Genomic DNA, 25,069 nt, shown 5'->3' with positions numbered 1-25,069 from the left:
CTCTCTGCCGTACACAAAAAGTTTCAGTTCTTATATGCTAAAAACAACTGCATTACCAAATAGAAACACATACATTTCCAGAGAAACATATGGTTCCCATTAACATAGGAATGTATACATGAATATATATAAATGTATGCATATACTTCAGTCTATAACTCATCCCGCAAACAGTCAAAAATCTCCCAGTCTCTCTCCTCCAGATATGCATTCAAGAACACATGCATTCAATGATTACAAATTATTATGAATGTATATAAAAAAATGTGGTAACACTTTACGGTAAGGGTACATGAATTATCATGAATTCATATATGAATTCATGCATGAATTATGCATTCATTCATGCATTAACATCTCATGAATCATGAGGAACTAATACAAGTTAAATGTTTTTCATTCGTGACTTCATGGATGAACAAACTTAGTTAATTAAAACATTAACTACGATGAGCACATCATCATGAATTATGATTTATTTCGCATGATCATGATGTTTTCTTTGTTCACAGATATTCCACCATTAACAGCACATTGCTCATCAGTGTTTCAAAGGACTAGTCACCACTTTAGTTGAGGGGCCACACACATGATGAAGTCATTGATAGATATAGCTTAGTTAATGATGACTACTGTATTTGAATGTCAACAGAATTTGTGTGCTATGAGTTGTGATTGGTCTATTTTGGGGTCTGTCCAATACAGTAGTCATCATTAACTAAGCATTATCTACCAATGACTTCATCATGTGTGTGGCCCCTCAACTAAAGTGGTGACTAGGTCACTGACCTAGACAAAGAACACATAATGATCATGCGTAATAAATCGTAATTCATGATGATGTGCTCATCTCAGTTTATGTTTTAATTGAGGTGCTGTTCATCCATGAAATCATGAATGAAAAACGTTGAACTCGTGTTGGTTCCTGATGATTCATGAGATATTAATGCATGAATTTATACATGAATTCATGATAATTCATGTACCCTTACCGTAAAGTGTTACCAATTTTTTTTTTTAAATACTAAAAACAATATTAAATGATGAAAATGTAGTCTTCACTGTCTAACTCACAGCTCATGATAATAACAGAAACACATGCATGAACTCAAAACATGCTCAATCTTGAACTGCGTGTGCAAACTCACTCAGGATATTTCATTTCAGAAGAAAGCATGTCAGTGTTGAGGAGTCTGTGGAGTGTGTGCTGAAGTCATGAGGTGAGGAAGTTCTGGAGCTGTTATCATGCAGAAGAGCGAGTTCTCCGTCTGAGACACAGTCGAATAATCAAGAGTTCAGCGGAGTTGAAGAACAGAGCCAATCAGATGCTGGATTAATCCAATCCTGAACTCTCTCCTCACCTGACGTCTCTTCTGTTCTGTTCCCAGACCTACTGTTCTTTCACACAGAACACGTTCTTCCGTTCCTCTGCACTTCTTTTACAATGCTTTCAGTGTAAACATGTGCTAGACGGACGTCTTTAACTACTGCACTCATGTCTTGCGTCTTTTGAACCTGATTTCACCAAGATTAACATGTTCTAGGATCGACATCTTTAAAGGGATAGTGCACCCAAAAATGTAAATTCTGTCAGTAATTACTCTCCCTCATGTTGTTCAACCCTGTAAGACCTTCGTTCATCTTCTGAACACAAATTAAGATATTTTTGATTAAATCTTCCTTCTCTGACGTTTTTGGATCACTCCTCCATAGACTTCTGAGGGATTGAAACTTGCCAGCCCCGAAAAGTTATTAAAGACATCGTTAAAATAGTCCAAGTGACTACAGTGGCTCAATCTTAAGTTTATCAAGCGACGAGAATACTTTTTGTGTGCAAAATAAAACAAAAATAACGACTTTATTTCAACTATTCATTTCCTTCTCTGGAAATGAATAGTTGCGCACTGTTGACGTTGACAGCAGCGCGAATTGATAGAAATGGATAGAAAATAGTGCAGATTAAAACTGAGGTATGAATTTTGACCGGCGTGTTTTTTGCGTGTTAAATTAATCAAGCTTTGAAACGCAAATAATTTTTTCACGTAAAAACGCAGTTTTGTGGCCCTGGAAAATAACCGGGAGTACTTTATTGAAAAACTTCCAGCGGCCAGAACTCTGACCAGGGAGGTGACAACAGAGTTGGTCAGTGTGTATGCACTATAGTGCTGGTAAGGATTGCATACAACTTCATGTCTTAAATGGGCGAACTAACCCTTTAAAGGATTTTTCAAGTTGAAACACAAAACAAACAACACTGGCTCGGACTACACACACACACACACAAGAGAAAGAAAAAAAAAGTTGTTCCAATATACAAAAATACATTAGTAAAAAGCTGCATAACAGACTAGGTGCCCAGAAGGGATAAGCAGCCTAAAGCTTATAGAAGTCACTAGGGGCCGACTGAGTCCAAATGCCCGAGAAATGAACCCCAAACAGCGGAAAACTTTTCAATAGAATCAGTCCTCAAAAGTCAAAGTCATTTTTGTATGACAGAGATCATGTCCATAATCCACATCTGGAGGGAAGGGGGTGAGGGTGACTTTAGTTTCTTAGCCACTACCATACCCAGCACTAGGATAGACATCTTTGTTGATCCTGGAACAACATTCCAGTCAACCAATCAGCGGTGTTTCCCTAAAGCATCGTTAGTCAGCTGTGGTTAGTTCAGTTGACTTGTGTTGGTAATGACTGAACATGTGACCATAGTTGGCTTCGGGACACACACCCCAGATTTAAGGGACAAGTCCACCGTTTAAGTTCACCATCATTTCCCTCTGATTTTAGGGAGAAGTTTAGCCTGGCTAACGTCAGACCTCGTATCATTGAGAAGTGGGCCTGGGAACCACGTTCATTTTCTCGTATTTGAGGCGTGGTTTACGAATGCCCATAGCCGTTTATTGGGTGCTACGAATGTCTATCAAATGCGCCTGTACGTAGCTCATAGCCAATTGTTTCAATTATACCAGATGATGTATGTAGAGCGACAGAAATTAGACGAGGAAGAAGACGATGGGTCAGAGATTTAACTAAACTACTTAGAACAATATCTAAGGCTGCATCGAAAGGTAACTTCGCGTCTGCTGCCATGTTGGATCCATAGGTAATAACAAACTGCTTCGGTGTGTCGCATAGACGTCGTCATCGTCTTGCTGCTCCCTCCCTGTTCTGTGATTGGTCCCCACGCTGAGGCGAAAATCTGGTCCATGGAATCCAGGAAGACAGGAATGTTGTTTCAGGATCAACAAAAGATGTTAATCCAGAATCACGGAGACCCGCGCATGACACTGCATTCAAAAACACGGTGCTCAAGTTTAATTAAAAAAAAATGTGTTCTCTTACGAGAGTATCTCTCGTACTGCATTATATCTTACGCTATGGGGGAAAACCTCTTTTCCACGAGATATTGAAGCCAAAAAAATCCTTAATTTTTAATCAATGTAAAATGCTTTGCGACAGCATGCAGACATAGGCAAGGCAGCTTGCGTGCCTATTGGCTGACCTGTGGCAAAAGCAGCAGCCTATCGACAGAGGCCCTGCGAGACATGACACCCAATGGGGCACTTCGCGCCCATATACGTCACGTCCCGCCAGAATAGGCGTGGCCTTGGCCTATAAATACAGATCGATAGGCTGATACAAACTGATTTTCATCTCTTCAGCGAAGCATCTGCATCGCTGGATCCGGATTGAGAAGCCGCGCCGTTTGAGGAAAAGCATACAGCGGGACGAGACTTGAGTCTGAAGTCGCTGGCATCGCCGCCTTTAGCCCCCGTACCTGCTACGCTTTCCGGCATCATATCCTTTCCATTACAAGTGTGTGCGTGTGTTCGCCGCTGCGACACACACTTTTTACACTGTTTCTCTCCCTCCTGAAGGAGCTGCGTCTTTCTCAAGATGCATAGGTCCTGCGGCTCGTGTCGAGCCACACTCAGTGAAGAGGATCGCCATGTCATATGCGTTTCCTGCCTGGGTGAGGATCATGCGGCTCTCGCTCTCGTCGACGGCGGATGCCATCACTGTGAGCTACTGCCTATGGTGACTCTGAGGACTCGCCTGGCATCTTTCTCAGAGCCTGCACTTCAACCCGCTGCAGCGCCGCGCCGTAAAAAGCGCCGTGCACAGCGCGGCCCCGAGCCTTCTCCTGCCCGCCAAAGCTCGCCGGTTCGCCCGCCAGCTTCGCCGACATCGCTCGAGTCCCTCACCGACGGACAACGGCCGCCGTCCGCCGCTGCTTCCGCCATCGAGGTTGACGAAGCAGCCGAGGTCTGCTCTATCCTGGCATCAGATAGTGAGGATTGGGCGAGCTCTGTGGACCTCCCCCCTGCTATCCGCGAGCCTGCTGGGAAACGGTCCGGCATCGAGTCAGAGCTGATGCGTCTGCTCTCTCAAGCCGTCGGCAACCTCGGCCCGACTGGACGGATGAATCCTCAAAAAGGACCTCGCGCCGTCACAATCCAGACCTGCCCCTTTTCTTCCTGAACTTCACGAAGAAGTCGCGAGGTCCTGGAACGCCCCCCTCTCGGCCAGGGTGCGTACCTCTGCCTCTGCTGCATTCTCCACTGTGGACCGTGTGAAAGACAGAGGATACCTTTCTCTTCCCCCAGTGGAAGCAGCGGTAGCTTCCCATCTCTGCCCGCCCTCTGCTGGACGGTGAGCTCAGACAACGCTACCATCTAAAGCCTGCCGAGTGACGCCATCCATGCACGGTCGCGCATACACCGCCGCCGGGCAAGCCGCGTCAGCACTACACACAATGGCCATCCTGCAGATCTTCCAGGCCGACCTTCTCCGAAAAATGGACGAGGAAGGCGCTGAATCGATCAGCGTTGCGGATTTACGGAGCGCTACAGACCTGGCTCTAGACGCTACGAAATCAGCTGCACAGGCCATTGGGCGGAACATGGCCTCTCTCACCGTGGCTGAGAGACATCTGTGGTTGACGCTGTCTGAAATGACTGAACCGGAGCGCGCTGTATTTCTCGACGCGCCCATTTCGTCAACTGGCCTTTTTTGGATCTGCCGTCACAGATTTCGTGGACAGATTCCAACAGGTTCAAAAGACATCGCAGGCTATAAAGCACTTCCTCCGGAAGCGCTCTAGTTCCGCAAAAGGTCGCTCTAAACAGCCGCCTGCCCGGAGCTCCCAGCCGCAACCTGCACCACCTGCCGCCGCCGCTTCTCAACGCCGCCAGGCCCGAGAACAGAGACTGCGCTCTCGCTCTCGCTCTACCGGACGCTGCCCCCCCCTCAGCGCGGGCCCTGGCCGAGGATCGAAATCAAGCCCAAGGTCTCAAAGCCTTCCTAACCTCTCTAGGAAAGCGACGGTGTTCAAATCGCGCTGCGGCCGGTTTTTCACCAAAACATTTCGCTCGTCCAGTTCCATGCAATGTGACTGTTCCAGTGTATTTAGCAGTCAACAAGCCGGTTCATTTGCCCGCTTGCCTGCACACAAAAGCCGTTTTTACGGCTACCCAGATAAATCCAATAAAGAGTGTATTTTCTGGTGTTCCGGCCACGGCCCAGGACCACTGAGAGCTTATGTGTCCCGCTCGTCAGTCTTCAGACAGACAGAGCAGCTCTTTGTTTTGTTTGGCGGACGCTCCAAGGGACTGGCCGCATCAAAACAGAGCCTACCCAGATGGATAGTTGATGCCATAGTGCTGGCTTACACTTCTAAGGGCCTGCAGTGTCCTTTGGGTGTCAGAGCGCACTCCACGAGAGGTATGGCCTCGTCGTGGGCGTGGTCTAGCGGGATCTCCTTGCAAGATATCTGTATGGCGACAAGCTGGGCCTCGCCGTCTACATTTATAAGGTTTTAGAACCTAGAGGTTCCAGCCTTACAGGCTAAGCTGCTGTCGGTCTAGAATTCAGTATTATCTGTCCCGCTGCGCCGGCGCAGAATACTGAGTCATTGCTTATGCACACTGATCAAGAGAACAGCTCCATGGGTGCTGAATAACCCGTACTGTTACCCAGTTCAGGCTGAACAAGTTCACCCTGTCTGTGTTGAACACTGTTAACGTAACTAGCTCCTGTAGGATGCTATTTCATGGGGAATGATGCTTGCAGCCTCTCTTCCCCGACTCTCTGTGAGTCTATGGTGATTATGCACTATATGGGCCCCGGGCTACTGCCCTTGGGACTTTAGTGTCGGATCCCAGTTCATACGGCGTGTTGCATTGTGTTCCCCATAGCATAAGATATTACAGAGTACGAGAGTGACTCTCGTAAGAGAACGTACTCGGTTACTAACATAACCTCGGTTCTCTCTAGAGAGGGAACGAGTACAGCGTATCTTGCCGTGCACACTACAGCTTGATTCGCTACAGCTTGCACACTAATTTTTGGCTTCAATATCTCGTGGAAAAGAGGTTTTCCCCCATAGCGTAAGATATTACGCAGTACTCGTTCCCTCTCTAGAGAGAACCGAGGTTACGTTAGTAACCGAGTACGTTTCTACACCTTGCTTATATTTAAGCATTTATCTGTGTCTCATGTTTTTAACCACGAGATCCACTTTCTTTAATGAGCAACAGACCAGAAGACATTTATTTTCTATGTAGAGTAGTACAGGAACTGCACAGAGTTCTGACCCTGGAGATCGTGTGCGGGAATTTCAGATCCAATTTGAGCTTTGGATGAGTTGAAATATTTAAACTTCTGTGGCTAAACTATACACTGCAAAAAATGCTTTTCTTACTTAGTATTTTTGACTTGTTTTCCAGTCCAAATATAAATAAAAAAATGAATCAAGAATCATTTACTAGATGAGTAAAATGCCATAAGATATTATGTCTTGTTTCTAAAAAAAAAAAAATGATGTGAGTTTTGGCTTTTTTTGCAATTTTTAATTTTTGCAAAATTATCTGCCAATGGGGTAAGAAAAAAATATCTTAATTCAAATGGAAAACAAGATTATTTTTCTTACCCCATTGGCAGATAATTTAGGTTGTTTTAAGCAAAAACTCACTTGATTTTGTTTTTTTTTATCGGAAAACAAGATATTGAGCGTCAGCGTCAGTTCTGGCAGGCCAGGTAGTCAAGACGTGGTAATGCTTTGCTATCAACACTGTCCCGTCAGCTGATCAGCTCCAGCTGAGCTGCATTAGCTGATTAACTCCCCTCGTTGCTCAATGGCCAAAGCTCAAACAAGGTGCCTATTTAAAGCTCATTCACCTTGCTCATACATGCTTGCTGCTCGCTCTGCTGGTTTGCTGCTCGCTCTGCTGGTTTGCCTCTCGCTCTGCTGGTTTGCTGCTCGCTCTGCTGGTTTGCTGCTCGCTCTGCTGGTTTGCTGCTCGCTCTGCTGGTTTGCTGCTCGCTCTGCTGGTTTGCTGCTCGCTCTGCTGGTTGCTGCTCGCTCTGCTGGCTCGCTGCTCGCTTCTGCTGTTCTGTACGCTGGTAAAACACTCATGTTGTTAAACGCAAAAGTACTGCTTCTATTTACCCTAGTGTCGGCTATGACTTCCACCGCTGTCGAGGAAGATTGGCAAGACTCTTCTGAGGAAACCCGGCCATCACCATTTCAATCGGATCAGGTGCAGGATGCCTGCCCGGAAGATAACGCTACCGCTCGTAGGAGTTCTCGGCGGTTGGCGAATAAATCCTCGTCCCAACCATGCATCGGCGATTGGCCCGCGGCAAAAATACTGGAAACCCTATTTTTAAATGACATTCAGCCTCCGCGTGGCGCCTCTCACGAGGACCTATTTGTCCTCCTCTGCGATTCTCTAATAATCCCAGTTGTTGAATCTCCGCCGGTGCCTCCTCAGTCCTCCGGAAAAAAGCACACCTCGAAGCGAAAAAATCCCGAGACAGCCAGCAAAGCCCCAGCACAAAAACGGGTCAGCTGCTCTGTTCGTCCGGGCCCAAGTACTTTTTCAGTAGATGATCCAGTGCTCATGGCACTTTCTGACATCCAAACTTCTCTCCTCGGCATGTCCGCTAGGATATCAACACTGGAAGACGGCTCCATTTCCAGACCTTCCTCGACCATCTTCCCTGCTTCAACCGCCGCTGTTGTCTCCGACCCGCATCAACATCCGCGCCAGCCTCAAAGTGATGACGTCACCACGGAATTTTCACCTAAAAGGACCCTAACAACCGCCGTACCTCTTTCCACTGGCTCGCCTTTTTTCCCACCAGCTGCTGCCATCTCTCATCAGCTGAGGGGACAGATATTGGCAGGTAATGACATCAACCTTGTTAAACTCCTGCTGGGTTCCGAGCTGTGTGAACGGCGTATAGTAGACTGTGGTGACGTGCATGTCGAGCTAAAAGATGGGGACCCTAGACTTTCAAAAAATTCTAACTTTTCCCGAGTTCGTTACCGCATTTGGAGTTTATAGGGATGTTATCTGTGAGGTCCATCCAGCGCGCAGAGCCGAACTAGATACCTATCTGGCCATTATTTCTGACCTAGCTCTCTCTTACGGTGGGGTTCTGTTCTACGAGTATCACAAGTCTTTTTCTGCAAAGGCAGCCATGTTCATTCAACGGTCCGTGGTCGATCTCGCGCTCATAAGTAGACACTTCACAGGTCACCAAATCCTGTCCTGCTCCGTTTGCGGCTCTCTTTCGCATTCTACTAATTTATGCTCTAAATCTAAGCCTATTTCCTCCATGTCTCATCCTGGCCCGAGCCATAAAGCCGGCCCCCAGGTGAATAACTTTGGTACTCCTATTTGCTTCAATTTCAATGAAAATATTTGTAGGATGCATAATTGTAAATATTTTCATGTTTGTAGCTACTGTGGGAACGCCCACCCAAAGTCCGTGTGCCCGAGGAGAACACGCTTCATAAAAATGGAGCGAAAGAAATAAAACCTTCAACTCCCATAAACGTTCCCAAGCTGGGACGGGCGTTGAGAAAGCATCCTGACCGCTGTTTTGTGGATTATTTACTGACTGGTCTCGTTCAGGGTTTTTTTTGCTGGCCTGCTGCATTTTCCTGCTGTATCTTTTCATTGCCATAACCTACTGTTCGCGTCTCAGGAGCCGGAAACCGTGGATACCTTGCTCGAGAAAGAGGTTAAGAAAGGATTCATGATAGGCCCATTTGATTATTCTCCTTTCCCGATTTTTAGGATAAGTCCTATAGGAGTAGCCACTCGAAAATATTCGGGTAAAAAACGTTTAATTATCGACCTTTCTGCTCCCCACAATGGTTTGGCTGACAGCATCAATAGCCTTATTCCTTTAGCCCCATTTTCTCTGTTTTACAACACTGTCGATGATGCCATCAATTTCATAAAAAAGGCAGGACGTGGAGCTTGGCTTGCAAAGGCAGATATTTCCGATGCTTTTAAAGTTATGCCATTGCATCCCTCACAGTGGCATTTGTTCGGCGTCCAGTGGAGGAAAAAATTGTATTTTGCGGTTAGACTCACTTTTGGCTGTCGTAGCAGTCCAAAAATATTCGATACCTTGTCGGAGGCTTTGTGCTGGATTCTTCTTAATAACGAGAAATTACCATTCGTCCTTCATCTTTTAGATGATTTTCTCCTAGTAGATTTTCCTTTAAAAAAATCTGACTTCTCTATCTCAACTCTCAAACGCACCTTTTCTGAATTAGGCGTTCCTCTCTCGTAGGAAAAGACCGTGGGTCCAGTCAAAATCATCGAATTCCTAGGCATTTCTCTCGATTCAAATCGCATGCAAGCTTCACTCCCCCTCGAGAAATTATCCCGGATAAGACAAGTTATGAAAGTCGCAAAAAATTCAAAATCTTTTTCAAAAAGGGACTTGCTCTCTCTTTTGGGTCACCTTAATTTCGCTATGAGAGTAATTCCTCAAGGCAGATCATTTATTTCCAGGCTTCTTGACCTTTCTAAATCTGCAAAAGCTCTCAGTGATATAGTTTCTTTAGACGCAGGATGTAGATCTGAGCTAAAATTTTGGTCTCTGCTTCTAGATAAATGGAATGGCATTTCCTTTTTTCTTAATGATTTCATGGAATCATCTTTAGCTCTTAATCTGTATACTGATGCTGCACCTTCCGTAGGGTTCGGGGGGATTTTCAAAAACGAATGGTTTGCGTCTGCATGGCCGGAAGAATTGCGTTCCGCACCTGCCGATGATTCCTCGACAGCCCTATTAGAATTGTATCCGATCGTCGTCGCATGCATTCTGTGGGGTAAACACTGGGCTAGGAAACAAATTATGTTTTTCTGCGACAACAAAGCTGCTGTTAATATAATTAACAAGAGGCGTTCATCCATTCCATTTATCAACAGGTTCATGAGACGTCTTACATGGCTGTCAGTTATGGGGAACTATCATTTTCGTGCAGAACATATTCCCGGTTTGAATAACCAAGTGGCCGATTCTTTGTCTCGTTTCAATTTTCAGAAATTTCATCTCCTGTGTCCAGCTGCAGCACAATCAAGCCTGGAATGCCCGCCTTTCAGCCAAACCATTCTAGATTGAATAACCCTCTTCAATTCTATATGCATTCTGCTGCACAGTACATGCGGGGGGGTTTGGCTAGTTCTACATTAAAATCGTATGACTCTGCATGGTCTTATTTCATCAGTTTTTGTGCTTCTTTATCTGTAGCTGCTCTGCCTGTCAATATATCATATATTAGTGCGTTTATAGTCCACTGCTTCGAGAATCGGAAACTGCAGCCTTCTTCCATCAAAAGTACGGTCGCTGGCATTCAATTCCACATGCGCTGCTTGGATCCATCTGCCTCCAGTATTTTGGAAAATCCTTCCATTCGCCTTTTGCTGAAAGGGATAAAAAGACAATCTCCACAAGGCAATGATAAACGTCTCCCTTTTACTCTGCCTTTGGTTAAACAAGTAATATCAAAATTACGGGATGGGTGTTTTGGGCCGTACACCGATCAGTTGTTAGAAACAGTCATTCTCACAGCTTTTTTTGGTTTTCTAAGGGGTGGTGAAATTTCTTCACGCACTTGTTCATTTGACCCAAATCTCAATCTAACAATTTCTGATGTCTCAATTCATGATCACCATTTCACATTATTTTTAAAACATTCCAAAACTGATAAAAATCGTAAAGGCGTAATCGTGTACATTTCTGAGTCTAACACTGTTTTTTGTCCTCTAATTTCCATGCTGTTCTATTTGAGGTACCGCCCTAGTGCCGATCCGCAGGAGCCGCTGTTCGTCACGCAGGCAGGGAAAACAATGTCCAGAACCTGGTTTTCTTGTCACCTACGCCTCCTTTGCCAATTCTGTGGACTGCCCCCGGACCGCTATACTGCTCATTCTCTGCGCATCGGTGCAGCAACAACAGCGGCAGCTTCCGCTCCGGTTTCAACCCTCAAAGCTATGGGGCGGTGGTCTTCTGCTGCTTACGAACGATACCTCCGTCCCGATGTTCGGGCTATTCTTGATGCCCAGAAAGCCATGAGCTCAAGTCTCTGATTTGTTTCGCTAATAAATACATTTGATAAGTATTTTGCTCGCGCTCTGCTCAGTATAAATGCCCCTGATGCGCTATCAGCCGTTAATTTCTCATCTAGCCCGTTTCTCAGAGGTAGATTAGTCATCTCTTCAGAGCTTACACTGTAGACCGTCAAACAGTTCAAGTCAGATTATCTAGATAACAGCATGTTTTAGCTATTGCGATCTTGATTAGTCATTACAGTAAATAATTAATAATTTTACCATTATTATAAATCGCTAAATTAGGGCGCCTCAGTCATCACCGTTCGAGACACTCAATTTTGTTTTGGGGGGAATAGAAAATTTCTAGTCAATTAATCATCCTCTGTATCACAGAGGATTGCCAGGTGTGGTTTTGTTTGGGGGGGATATTTTAGCTCTCACAGTCTTAAACCGTGTGAGCGTTCCCTAATGCTGCTGCTGCTGTCCTCTGACTCTCTGCTATTTCATGGTGCTCATGAAAGGTCAGAGGACTCCCTGAACAGAGCCATACCGCCAAAATTTTAATTCAGGAACATCAACTTGTTTGCAATCTATTCAATAAAATTCTTAAATTAATTTTTTGTCTGTGTGTTCTTGACTTAATGGACCTGACAGAAATTGAGCGTCAGCGTCAGTTCTGGCAGGCCAGGTAGTCAAGACGCTGCTAATGCTTTGCTATCAACACTGTCCCGTCAGCTGATCAGCTCCAGCTGAGCTGCATTAGCTGATTAACTCCCCTCGTTGCTCAATGGCCAAAGCTCAAACAAGGTGCCTATTTAAAGCTCATTCACCTTGCTCATACATGCTTGCTGCTCGCTCTGCTGGTTTGCTGCTCGCTCTGCTGGTTTGCTGCTCGCTCTGCTGGTTGCTGCTCGCTCTGCTGGCTCGCTGCTCGCTTCTGCTGCCCGCCACCTCCCCAGCTCCTCCTTATGCATAACGTGGCATTTGCTTATGTCATGTTGCCTGCTCTGTTCACAGGGGGATATTTTAGCTCTCACAGTCTTAAACCGTGTGAGCGTTCCCTAATGCTGCTGCTGCTGTCCTCTGACTCTCTGCTATTTCATGGTGCTCATGAAAGGTCAGAGGACTCCCTGAACAGAGCCATACCGCCAAAATTTTAATTCAGGAACATCAACTTGTTTGCAATCTATTCAATAAAATTCTTAAATTAATTTTTTGTCTGTGTGTTCTTGACTTAATGGACCTGACAGAAATAATTTCTTTTGTCATTTTACTCATCTAGTAAATGCATCTTGATTTAAAGGGGACCTATTATGCCCCTTTTCACAAGATGTAAAATAAGTCTATGATGTCCCCAGAGTGTGTATGTGAAGTTTTAGCTCAAAATACCCAACAGATAATTTTCTACAGCATGTTTAAATTGTCACTTTTTGAGGCTCAGAAAAACGAACCGTTTTAGTGTGTATCCCTTTAAATGCAAATGAGCAGCTGCTGCCGGCCCAGAGGGCGGAGCTTCACGAGCTCGCAGGACGTGTGTCAGGACAATCTCTCATCTCACGGAATGATAATATCAAAACATAAACTCTCAGTAGCCGTGTTCATTTCGACCCGGAGTCGGACAATAATGCCCACAGAGGCAGATAATATATGCTGTGTGGAGACTGAACAGGTATAGTCTAGTTTAATTACAGTTATAACTTGTTTAACATCTTTCTTTTATACACTATTAGTACAAGCCTGTTGTAGCGACCGCGTCCGAATGTTGTAAAAATATACTGTTGAGTTCAATGAAGTTTATTGTACATCACACAAAAGATGAAGCGTCAATTTCACGGTAGAAAATCACTGTAAGAGCTGAATAAATACTGTAACGTTATAAGAAGTCCACATTAAAGTATTATCCATAAACTCTCTCCCTCTCCCTTTCCTTATTATCAACATACACAGCGAAGTACAAAAAAAACACTCGTTACAACTAACAGTAAACAAATATTATAAACACATTTTCAGGGGGTGCTTAATAAACTGGTAAACTGTAACTGTTATATCCGTAAAACAACTCCTATGAACTGTAATAAAGTGTGCGCTCTCACTTTCATTACTCCCATGATCAATAATGTTAGGCCTATCGCTCCAGTAAATAAACAGAGCTATGTGGATTAATACATCCAGCTACACAACACCGACAAAGCTTGGGAGACATTCTAGTCAGTGCAGCAATGGCGGATGTATACAACTCTCAACTCGCTGTGAACTCGATCAGGGCGGTTCTATGTTAGAACGGCAGTGTCTGTCAACACTCGTGGGCGGGGCCTGTGGCTTTAGTGACGTCACTAAAGCCACATTCTGAAAACAGGTCGTTGGGAGACACTGCTTATGATTTATGTGGATTTAAAAAAATGGAGTGGGTGGATTTTTATCACTGCTGGGTGGTTGTGTTCACACACTGCCATCACACATTTATGTCCAAACACCATGCAAAAGTGAATTTTGCATAATAGGTCACCTTTAAGAATTTTTAGATATTTGGACTGGAAACTAGACAAAAATACTGAGTAGGAAAAGCTTTTTTTTGCAGTGTATGCGACTGTCCAGGATGTGATGTATTCTAACTAAAACTATGAGCAAGAGGTGCATGAAAATTAGCAGTATTTTTCATAGTTATTGATAATTATTGTTTAGTTTTCATGACAGTTTGTTAATGTGGGTCCACCAAAAATGATTCAGAAATGCTTTGTAGTTAAGTGAGCGCGTTCTCACCTTTTTGACCTCATATTTGATGGCGAGTTTGATGCGGCTCAGACAGGGTCTCTGTTCTGTGGGAGGGTTCTGGTCCACGTCACCGTTCAGGATGGCCTCAACTTCCTCTGTGTCCCGGCAAAGATCCAGAACACCCACCACAAAATCCTTACACTGCATAGACAACTTCCTGTAGTCGTTCTGAGAGAGTGAGTGAGTGAGAGAGAGAGAGAGAGAGAGAGAGAGAGAGAGAGAGAGAGAGAGAGAGAGAGCGAGAGAGAGAGAGAGAGAGAGATTAGCCAGGAAGCCAACACACCCACATGTAAAACAAATCAAGTTACTATAGTTGCCCATTAATTCCTATGAGAAAAAAAAACAAAAGAAATATCCAGTAGATTTGCACTTTAAAAGAAAAGTCTGCATGTGGTTTCGTGAACTTCAAATAAAGCAAATGATTTAGAAGTATGTTTTTCTCTAGTTGAATACAAGTAGCTACCAGACTGTATTGGAAAATTTAAATTATGAAATTAAAATGACATTCCTGTGAAGTAAATTAATCAATTAATTAATTTAGAAATTTAATGAAATATTTAAATATATTTATTTAATATTATAAGTATTTACACATCATAGTATTTATTGTACTATAAATTTGTGTAGCAATTTTAAATACAATAAATAAATAAACATGCACTTTTATAATTAGGAAGAAAAATAAAAAGTTTGCATGTGGTTTTCAAACTTTAAATAAAGCTAATAATCAAGAACAGTTTTTTTTCTAATCAAATAAAACTACAGAAAATTCCCATTCCAGTAAAGCAAAAAAACAAGAAAAAACAACAACAATAATAACAATAATTCAATATATAACAATAATAAATTGAATAATTAAATATATTTATTTAAAATATATGTAATTAGTAAAGTATGTATATATCATGGTAGTATTTGCTGTACTACTTTTAATTAAAGCACATAAAAAAACACATGTGTTCGTTAAAAAGATTGATATTCATTATTACATTACATACATGATTTTTTTTGTTGTGCATTATAGTAATTACTGGCTGACTCATTTAGACATGTCTTCATGAGATTCATCTATAACTGATTTGCAAGATACAGAAAAGCAAAATGTTCTTTAATTATTCCACTGATGGACACAACACACTGTGAACTTCCATGACAACTCAGAAACAGCATCAAGATCCAGATAACACTGGAAGACTTTCACACAATCATCTTCAGTCTGGAGAACATCCGCAGGCCTTTAATTCGTGTCAGTGTTCCTTCACCGGAACAGCGAGCCCTTGATTTCTGACTCACAGGTCTCAGAGATAACCAGCAATCTGTCCAAAACCCTTCATCCGAACCACAGTCCGTTATAGAGAAGACCTGGATCGGCCTGGGGAATAATCAAGGTCTGTCCACAGATCAACTCAGAACCGGTCCACCGTTTGGGCTCTAAGCAGCCCGTCGTTGATGGATCGAGAACACTGAAATGGGTTTGCTGAGATATTCTGCAATCTGTCAAACATGCTGAACTGATGACACACAAATACTATACACTGCCATTCAAAAGTCTGGGTTCGGTAAGATTGTTTTGTTGAAAGAAATGAATACTTTTATCCATCAAGGATGCATGGGACAGTAAAGATAATGTTATAAAAGATTTCTATTTCAAATAAATGCTGTTCTTTTGAACTTTCTATTCATCAAGGAATCCTGAAAATAAATGAATCGCGAGTACTCAGTTCTTTTATTTAAAGTGCTACAAACAGTCCAGTGATGATGAGAAGACAGATGGCGCAGGGACAAGATGGTCAGATCCAGGTGACAGTAACGTGATGCGGTGAACCCAGTGGAACATGACGAGTAATCCAACCGAACCGGGTCCGGAACTGGCAGATTAATGCGAGAATGAAACAAGGGCTTAATTTTGGAAACATGAAAAACGGGGTGACCCTCCTGTACACTGGTGACAGTGAACGGACCAATGAATTTGGGAGCGAGTTTATTAGAAACGGAGCGGAGAGGAATGTTTCTAGTTGAAAGCCACACTTTTTGACCAACAAATGCGTGAGCGGAGGGGACCGCGACTTCGGATTCCAGACTGGGAAAAATTGGTGGCTGGTAACCTAAACTACATTCAAACGGAGATAGGCCCGTGGCCGACACTGGTAACGCGTTGTGGGCGTACTCCACCATGGACAGTCGTTGGCTCCATTAGGAAGGATTCTTGGAAACCAAACATCGCAACACCCTCTCCAGATCCTGGTTGGCTCTCTCGGTTTGGCCATTGCTCTGGGGATGAAACCCTGAGGACAGACTAACAGTCGCTCCCAGTAACTTAAAAAATTCTTGCCAAAATTTGGACACAAACTGGGGTCCCCTTTCGGAAACCACGTCCATCGGGAGGCCATGTAAGCGAAAGACGTGGTCTACGACTGTCAACGCGGTCTCCTTAGCTGAGGGTAATTTGGGTAAGGGGATAAAGTGAGCCGCTTTTGAGAACCGGTCCAGCACGGTCAAAACGACCGTGTTACCCTGGGAGGGCGGGAGGGCGGTAATAAAATCTAGAGCGATATGGGACCAGGGTCTCGAAGGGACCGGCAGCGATTGGAGTAACCCATCTGGGGGTCGATTGGAAGTCTTACCAGTGGCACAAACCGAGCAAGCCAAAACAAAACTGTGAATGTCACGAGCCATAAGTGGCCACCAGAATCGTTGCTTGACTAAGAAACTAGTGCGATTGACTCCTGGATGACAAGCCACATTGGAGCAATGACCCTGACGTCAGACCGTAATCCCTCCGGCACAAATAAGCGATTCGGTGGGCAACCGGGCGGAGGCGTTACCCCTTCTAAGGCCGTCTTGACCTTCGACTCGACCTCCCATGTGAGTGTGGAAACAAATAATGGTTTCGGGTAAAATGCACTCGGGAGTAAACGGGCGTTCGGAACGATCAAAAATATGAGATAAAGAGTCGGGCTTGATGTTCTTGGAACCCGGGCGGTACAAGAGAGAAAATTCAAAACGACCGAAAAAAAGTGCCCACCGAGCCTGCCTGGAGTTCAATCTTTTGGCGGTTCTGATGTACTCTAGGTTCTTGTGATCAGTCCAGACGATAAAAGGTACCCCCGAACCCTCCAACCAATGACGCCATTCCTCCAATGCTAACTTGACTGCCAACAACTACCTGTTACCAATGTCGTAATTGCGTTCGGCTGGGGATAGACGATGAGATAAAAACGCGCAGGGATGCATCTTGTCATCTGTAGGAGAGCGTTAGGACAGCACCGCACCTACCCCCACCTCTGATGCATCGACCTCCACCACAAACTGACGCGAGTAATCAGGGGCAATGAGGATGGGGGCCGAAACAAAGCGGCTCTTCTGTTTGGCAAACACACCCTCAGCTGTGTCTGACCACCTGAACGTAGTTCTGGGGGAGATCAAGGTGGTCAGAGGCGCGTCTAGTTGGCTGAAGTTGCGAATAAAACGCCGGTAGAAATTGGCGAACCCCAGAAACCTCTGTAGGGCCTTACGGGAATCTGGACTTGGCCACCCCACACAGCCTTAACCTTGTCAGGGTCCATACGCATTCCTTCAGACGAAATGATGTACCCTAGAAAAGGAACAGACTGTGCATGAAAAGCGCATTTCTCCGCCTTGACAAAAAGCCCATTCTCTAGCAACCTCTGAAGCACTCGTCGGACGTGCTGCACATGTTCCTGGAGAGAAGAAGAAAAAATCAATATGTCTTCCAGGTAGACATATATGAACTGATCTATCATGTCTCGCGGCACGTCATTGACGAGGGCCTGGAAGACCGCTGGGGAGTTGGACAGTCCGAACGGCATAACCAAATATTCAAAGTGCCCCCTGGGGGTGTTAAAAGCAGTCTTCCACTCATCCCCCTCCCTAATGCGAACCAAATGATAGGCATTACATAAATCCAGTTTCGTCAAGATGGACACTTCCTGCAACCTCTCGAAAGCTGAAGACATCAACGGCAAAGGATAAGTGTTCTTTACCGTGATGTTGTTCAACCCTCGGTAATCAATACAAGGTCGCAAAGAACCGTCCTTCTTCCCCACAAAAAAGAACCCCGCCTATGCTGGAGAAGAGGAAGGGCGGATGAACTTGGTTGCTAGAGAATCAGAAATATATTTCTCCATAGCCTCCCTCTCTGGGACAGAAAGCGAATAAAGCTTGCCTTTAGGCGGAGACTTACCTGGCTGTAAATCTATGGCACAGTCATAGGGACGATGCGGAGGGAGAGAAGCAGCACAAGACTTACTGAACACTTCTTTCAGGTCGAGGTACTCCGCGGGCATGTTAGACAAATCCCCTGCTTCCTGCTGAAACACAGAAACAGATACAGACGGACATGCAGACACAAGACAAGACTTATGACATTCCTTGCTCCACTCCATGATAGACTTCTGCAGCCAATCCACACAGGGGTTATGACGAGTGAGCCAGGGGTGTCCGAGAACGATGGGTGCCAGGGGTGAATCCAGAATGTAAAAACAGATAGTCTCGGAATGGTTGCCTGATGTGATGAGGGTGATGTCTTCAGTGGTGAATGAAATGGTGGGGAGTTCCTGACCGTTAAGAGCGTGTTCAGCAATCTTGTGTGTGAGGGGTTTGAGAGGGATTTGAAGTTTGTGAGCGAATGTATGGTCCATAAAATTACCTTCAGCCCCGGAGTCCACAAGTGCTCTGCAGTCGTGCGTGTGGACTGACCATCTTAGTCTTACGGGGAGGAGTGTAGATGTGGATGAGGTCTTCTTGGCGGAGATCCCACCCGATAGTAGCCTCATCGAAAAGTCTAAAACAGATCTCTCTCCTTGGCGAAGATCGGCCAGTACTCTGGCTGCCTCTTTCCCGGCGACGGCCCGATCAAAGACTTGCCTCATCTCGGCGGAGAGTGTCTGGAATGAGGCGCAGCAGGGGTCTTGGTTCTCCCACTCCCAGTCAGAAGAGTCAGCACGAAGGCGACCTTGGCCCGCTACGTGTTGAAAGTCCTAGGCTGAAGGGCAAAATGCATGGAGCATCTGGTGAGAAACGCTCTACAATAAGTAGGCTCACCTGAATAGGACTCTGGGACTGGTAATCGGGGTTCCGACTGGGGAGGGTCCTCCGGTGGTGTGGGGGGAACGGCTGGTGTGGGCGGCGCAGTGGGAGCTCGCAGAAGTCGAATTTGCTGGGTGAGCTCGGAAACCTGCGCCACCAAGGACTGGACTGCGCGACCCGTCTCCCGCCTGAGAATCCATCTGATGAATGCTATGGTGAACGAATTCCCCTAGTGATGTAGATGAGACGATATTTATAGATATTTCTGATCTAATAAATGCGAGCAGAAGTGTTAGAAAATAAAGCAGAAAATAAAAAAGTGTTTCTTTATATGATGTTGCTTTCCGAGATGTCACAAATTTATTCATAATGCAATGCAAAGCTTAATGTCAGAGCTGTAACTAATGTGGATTTTAGAGTGGCTGAAACCACTCTAAACTCTGAAATTCTTACACAATGTGACATATGCTAATGACATCTTCCAGTGATATCTTCTAAAATACCATTAAGATCAGTGTCTCGAAATAGCTTAAATTAGCCAAGCTAGCATACATCAAACACATCACACACACACACACACACACACACACTCACACACTCACACACACACACACACACGTCTCATTCTGGACCAGCAGATGTTCTGAGTGTTGAACCCTTTCAGCAAAATGCATCAGCATCAAATACACTATATTATGATTCTATGCATATATGAATATTTCAAAATTGATCAAGGACGTAAAACGTTCACTTCACAGTCATTTCTAAAACAGATGTTTCAGATCATCTACAACTCTGAGTGGTTGACAAACGTTGTCATCATAGCTGTGAAGTAATTCAGGTTTCTTGACAACTTTACAGCCAATATCACTTCACTTGTTCTTTATGAATCATAAAGTCAAACAGCACACTGTAACAAAACAAACAGAAATGCAGAAGGACTCTGGATAAAAAAAGATAAAAATAAAATATATATAATTTTTAGATTAACAAATATATATAATATATAGATTATATATATATATATTTTTTTATATATATATATATATATATATATATATATATATGTTTTTTATTCAAAGTTTTAAATGAACAGATCTTTAAAAAGCCAAACACAGTGTTTTGTTACAGTGTGTGAAGTCCATTCATTTAAAACTTTGCAACAATTCATAAAGAACACAAAGTAAAAAAGCAGAGCTGCACAATGACTCGGTATAAAACTGGATGAAAATGACAAATGGTTTCACTGAAATGTGAATGTGAAAGCCGGCCACCCAAAAATACTGTAATAATGTGACTGTAAGTCATGTTTAAACGAGACGCAGCTGCTCGCGAGACACTGTTTCTACACAGATGCTGAATCGATACAAGAAAGCAGTTCTACACACAAGACTATTTAAGGAGCAACGATCTGAGATAAAGCAGCTTAGGCAATGAAACAATTAAAAATGAATGCAGAGCCAACGTACCAGCTCCAGATTAATGAACTCAATCTTCCTGTTTTCTTGAATAATGCAACATTACATTAGCTAGGCTATATACTGTATTTAAAATGGAGAAAAAAGAAAAAATGGTACAAATGCTGTAACTGGGATGATACCCTTTAAAAAGGTTCTAATATGTACCAATTGGGTACTAATATGTACACTTTTGGTACCAATATGTAACTATGAGGTACTAATATTCACTCTTTAGACAAAAAGGTGTACCTTTTGAAAGGGTACTGCCCCAGTGACAGCTTTTGTACCTTTTTTTTCTGAGAGTGTACTGTGTGTAATTTCCCCCTCATGTGCCAGTTTAATGTTAAAGGGATAGTTCACCCAAAAATGTAAATTCTGTCAGTAATTACTCTCCCTCATGTTGTTCAACCCCGTAAGACCTTCGTTCATCTTCTGAACACAAATTAAGATATTTTTGATTAAATCTGAGAGCTGGATCACTCCTCCATAGGCTTCTAAAGGATTGACACTTGCCTGCCCCGAAAAGTTATTAAAGACATCGTTAAAATAGTCCAAGTGACTACAGTGGCTCAATCTTAAGTTTATCAAGCGACGAGAATACTTTTTGTGCGCAAAAACAAACAAAAATAACGACTTTATTTCAACTATTCATTTCCTTCTCTGTGGGTCTCTGTGAGTTCACTAGTGTAACAGCGCAGCGCTTCTGTGTTGTACGTCACACACATCACACACATGACCAGCGTCGGCCAATAGTGAGCCTACGTGTGACGTAGCTCTACACAATCACACTACGTTAACTGACTAGCGGCCCACAGAGAAGGAAATGAATCGTTGAAATAAAGTCGTTATTTTTTTTTTTTTTTTTTTTTTTTTTTGTCTTTAATAACTTTTTTTCGGGGCCGAAAAGTTTCAATCCCTCAGAAGCCTATGGAGGAGTGATCCAGCTCTCAGATTTAATCAAAAATATCTTAATTCGTGTTCTGAAGATGAACGAAGGTCTTACGGGGTTGAACAACATGAGGGAGAGAAATTACTGACCGAATTTTCATTTTTGGGTGAACTATCCCTTTAAGAGTCACTATAAGAAACAAAGAATGATCAAATTTCCTTATTAGTGTACAAATCTAGTTAATTTTGCACTCATGTTTGATGCTGTATTACACGCAGCAGCTTTAACCAGTTTCTGTTCGCTCCTTTTCTACGTTAGATTCCTCTAGTTCCCAATATGAGGAACAGCCTGAACATTGAGCTCTTCTCATGAAACATGGTGGAATATGGAAGATTTCTGCCATGGAATAAAACCATTTAAAAGACTAATGTGATTTTATATCTTGCAATTCCAACTTTTTTTTTTCTGTAGCAGAAACAAGCTTTCATCCTTTTTGACTTGTTTCCCAGGTAAAATACTTAAAAATCCTTTAAATACTGTAAGATACATTTAATTGAGAAGCAACACTGCATGTGTTTTCATTGATTGTATCTTTAATACGAGTGTGTTTCATCTTAAATGCATTGCAGTGAATTAAATGTGAGCTGCGCTTGATAGTTCAATATACTATTAACAATATACAACGGATGTGTTATCCACAGAACTCCACTAATGATGACGGCACCTTTAACATCTTATTCTTTTCTGTAAAGTTCAATTTGGCAAGCTGTTTCAAACTCCCAAAACAACACCAAATGATTTTCATTTTGGCCTGATTTTGTTCGAAATGACGTCACGCCAATTCATTCTTCAATTTTGCTTTTAATAGTTACTATACCTTTCCTTAATTTCCCAATGGAGGTTCCATGATCAAACAAACTTTACAAGGTCACGGTTCCACTCTGTAATTGCTGATTGCATCTATAATCATACTTATACGTATTATTACTTATTATTAATACGTAAATATATCACATGAAATACTTAAAAAGTGGAAAAAAATATGATCAATTCAATTCAATTCAAATTTATTTGTATAGCGCTTTTCACAATACACATTGTCTCAAAGCAGCTTTACAGAAAGTGCATTAATCTTCTTGATAGTGGAGTTGGAGACCATTTTTCTTTCTGTGATTTGTTTAGACCGCACTATCTTATAATAGCTGTGCTCTCGGTTTAGCATATGATGATGGATATGAAAATGTCAAATGATGAAAACGATCCCCTGAGCCCGACCTGCCCGAGGTGTGTGTGTGTGTGTGTGTGTGTGTGTGTGTGTGTGTGTGTGTGTGTGTGTGTGTGTGTGTGTGTGTGTGTGTGTGTGTGTGTGTGTGTGTGTTTCATATGACTGATAGCCAGCTGATCTCAACAGATTTGCGCACACACACACACACACACACACACATACACAACATCATCATCATCATTACTGACACGCTCTCATCATATTATAGGAATATTTCAGGTCAGCAGCAGTTAAGCTCTAATGACATTATCTGTGACATGTTGTCGATTTCCACAGAAAATCATTCGACTCCTTTACAGTGATACACTCAGTAAAGCCTATGGGAAAACACACTGCACCATAATACACACAAAACTCAGTCAAAACACTAAAAGCCATTGCAGCTGGTAGCTTTAATTTGATGCATGCAAAGAAATCAGAAAGAAATTATTCACTTAAAGGATGATTTTATACAGTTTGAAGCTCAAACAACATCAGATGCTTTTACAAAACGCTGGATGCAATTGCCAAGATGCACAGAGATCAGAATTTCTGATTCCAAAAATGCACATAAAAACGTATGCGCTCAACTGAGGCCATTATTTCAGTATAACTGAGATACTAGTTTAAGTTAATATTTTAAATACATTTTATTTTTATGATTTCTTTGTCTTTTTTTAATGTTTCTACATATATTTTATACATTTTTAGTTCACTTTTAGTTTTAGCTAATTTAGTTCATCGAGTTAAACAAAATGCTAATGAGAAATGTTGACTTGGCAACTATTTAATTATTTTATTTCACTTAAGGTTTATTTTATTTCAAGTGACAAATTTTTTTATGGTTATAGATTCAGTTTCCGTTTTAGTTAACTATGATAATCCTGATTGAGGCAGATAGTTTTTGTGCATAAACTACAATAGAAACACATTTACTGAAGAATTCGTTGATGCGCAACAAAAAAAAAATCATGTGACTTTTGTAATTGGATAACTGGACCAACCAGCGGACCAATCACATCCCAGCATCTCAAATCATCTCAAATGTTGGTTTGATCGTTCTGAAATGCCTGAACCAAAGTCTGCCATCAGAATGATTTGGTCCTGCCAGATGCATCTCACACAATTGTGTTCACAAACATTAGGCATCCGAACGAGAAAAAAGATCACAGATTGCAGCTATTTACATTTATATTACAGATATGTTGTACCAATTTCTCAGGAAGTGAAAAATTAGGTATCTTGAACACATGGGATGAGAACGATGCTTTAATCGCAAATGTTTTAAGCGCTATTCCAATTATTGTGCACAACTTTGTATGGAAACCTGGCCATTTTTGACACATTAATATCACTGCACGTATCGAATTCGTAACTATGAAGTAACTTTCTATTAAAATAAATTTCTTTTCCACTATTTTCCTGCTTTAGCTAGTCTGGTTTACAGAAAGTCTGTATTATCATTTATGATAAATTGCTCATATTCTCACTTGTAAATCATGTTGGAGTGAAGAGTTTGCTTAATGAATTCGTTAATGTAAACAGTCACACAACGATAATTTAATTTCTCTTCCTTTCATCATAAATATTCAGCACAGATGGTTTCATATTCAGCCTTCAGCATATGACTGTAGTTATAATATGGATTTTCCATTACAGCTTTAATGTTACATGTACTTCACATTAATATGATTAATTACAGTGATGTGCAATTACAGACTGTTTCACAACTGTACAGAATCACACTGAGGTTTAATAATGTCTATTAAACCAGATCAATCATGTTCAAGATTGAGAACCAGGCCACGCTTTTTACCCTAGTGAACGCTTCACAGCCTACACTTATTTAGGAAAATACATTTATTTATAGAGACATTAAAAAAGTCTTGACTAAAAACATTTGAACAATTAATGGCAAGGGGGAAAAAATTGTTCAACAACATTTATTGAACCTATAATGGGGCAAGTTGTCACAATGAGAAGCTGCTTATTATTTGCACTGATTTAAAAATAATGCCTTGGTAGAACTAAAATATCTAAAGTAAGAAAGATAAAAAAGCACATTATATCTGTATTTAACTGTATTATAGGTAATTTAACAGCAAATATATGCATATATATATATCCCTTCACCATACCTAGAGATTGGTATGAAGAACTTTCCAAAAGATCTCCCAATGCAAATCATACCAGCTACTAGCCTAACTGAAATAACACCATGCCGATCTCTAGTGAAGGGAATGTGATGATGTGGGATATTTTAATTCCAAAG

At 42.5% G+C, this 25,069-nt stretch overlaps 1 protein-coding gene across 1 annotated transcript in view; it reads right to left on the bottom strand.

Moving 5' to 3' along the window:
• The window catches only part of trpc7b (transient receptor potential cation channel, subfamily C, member 7b), an 85,153-nt gene that overhangs the window by 37,204 nt on the left and 22,880 nt on the right, over positions 1-25,069 (bottom strand). Inside the window, exon 6 of the mRNA XM_077247245.1 lies at positions 14,124-14,303. Coding sequence (XP_077103360.1) covers positions 14,124-14,303 — 180 coding nt within the window. The remainder of the gene's footprint in view (positions 1-14,123; positions 14,304-25,069) is intronic.

This window comes from Siphateles boraxobius, unplaced genomic scaffold, assembly GCF_051911475.1.
Source record: "Siphateles boraxobius isolate OS27281-9 unplaced genomic scaffold, OSU_SipBor_1 3, whole genome shotgun sequence".
Taxonomy (NCBI): domain Eukaryota; kingdom Metazoa; phylum Chordata; class Actinopteri; order Cypriniformes; family Leuciscidae; genus Siphateles; species Siphateles boraxobius.
This window is presented reverse-complemented; position numbering and strand designations above follow the sequence as displayed.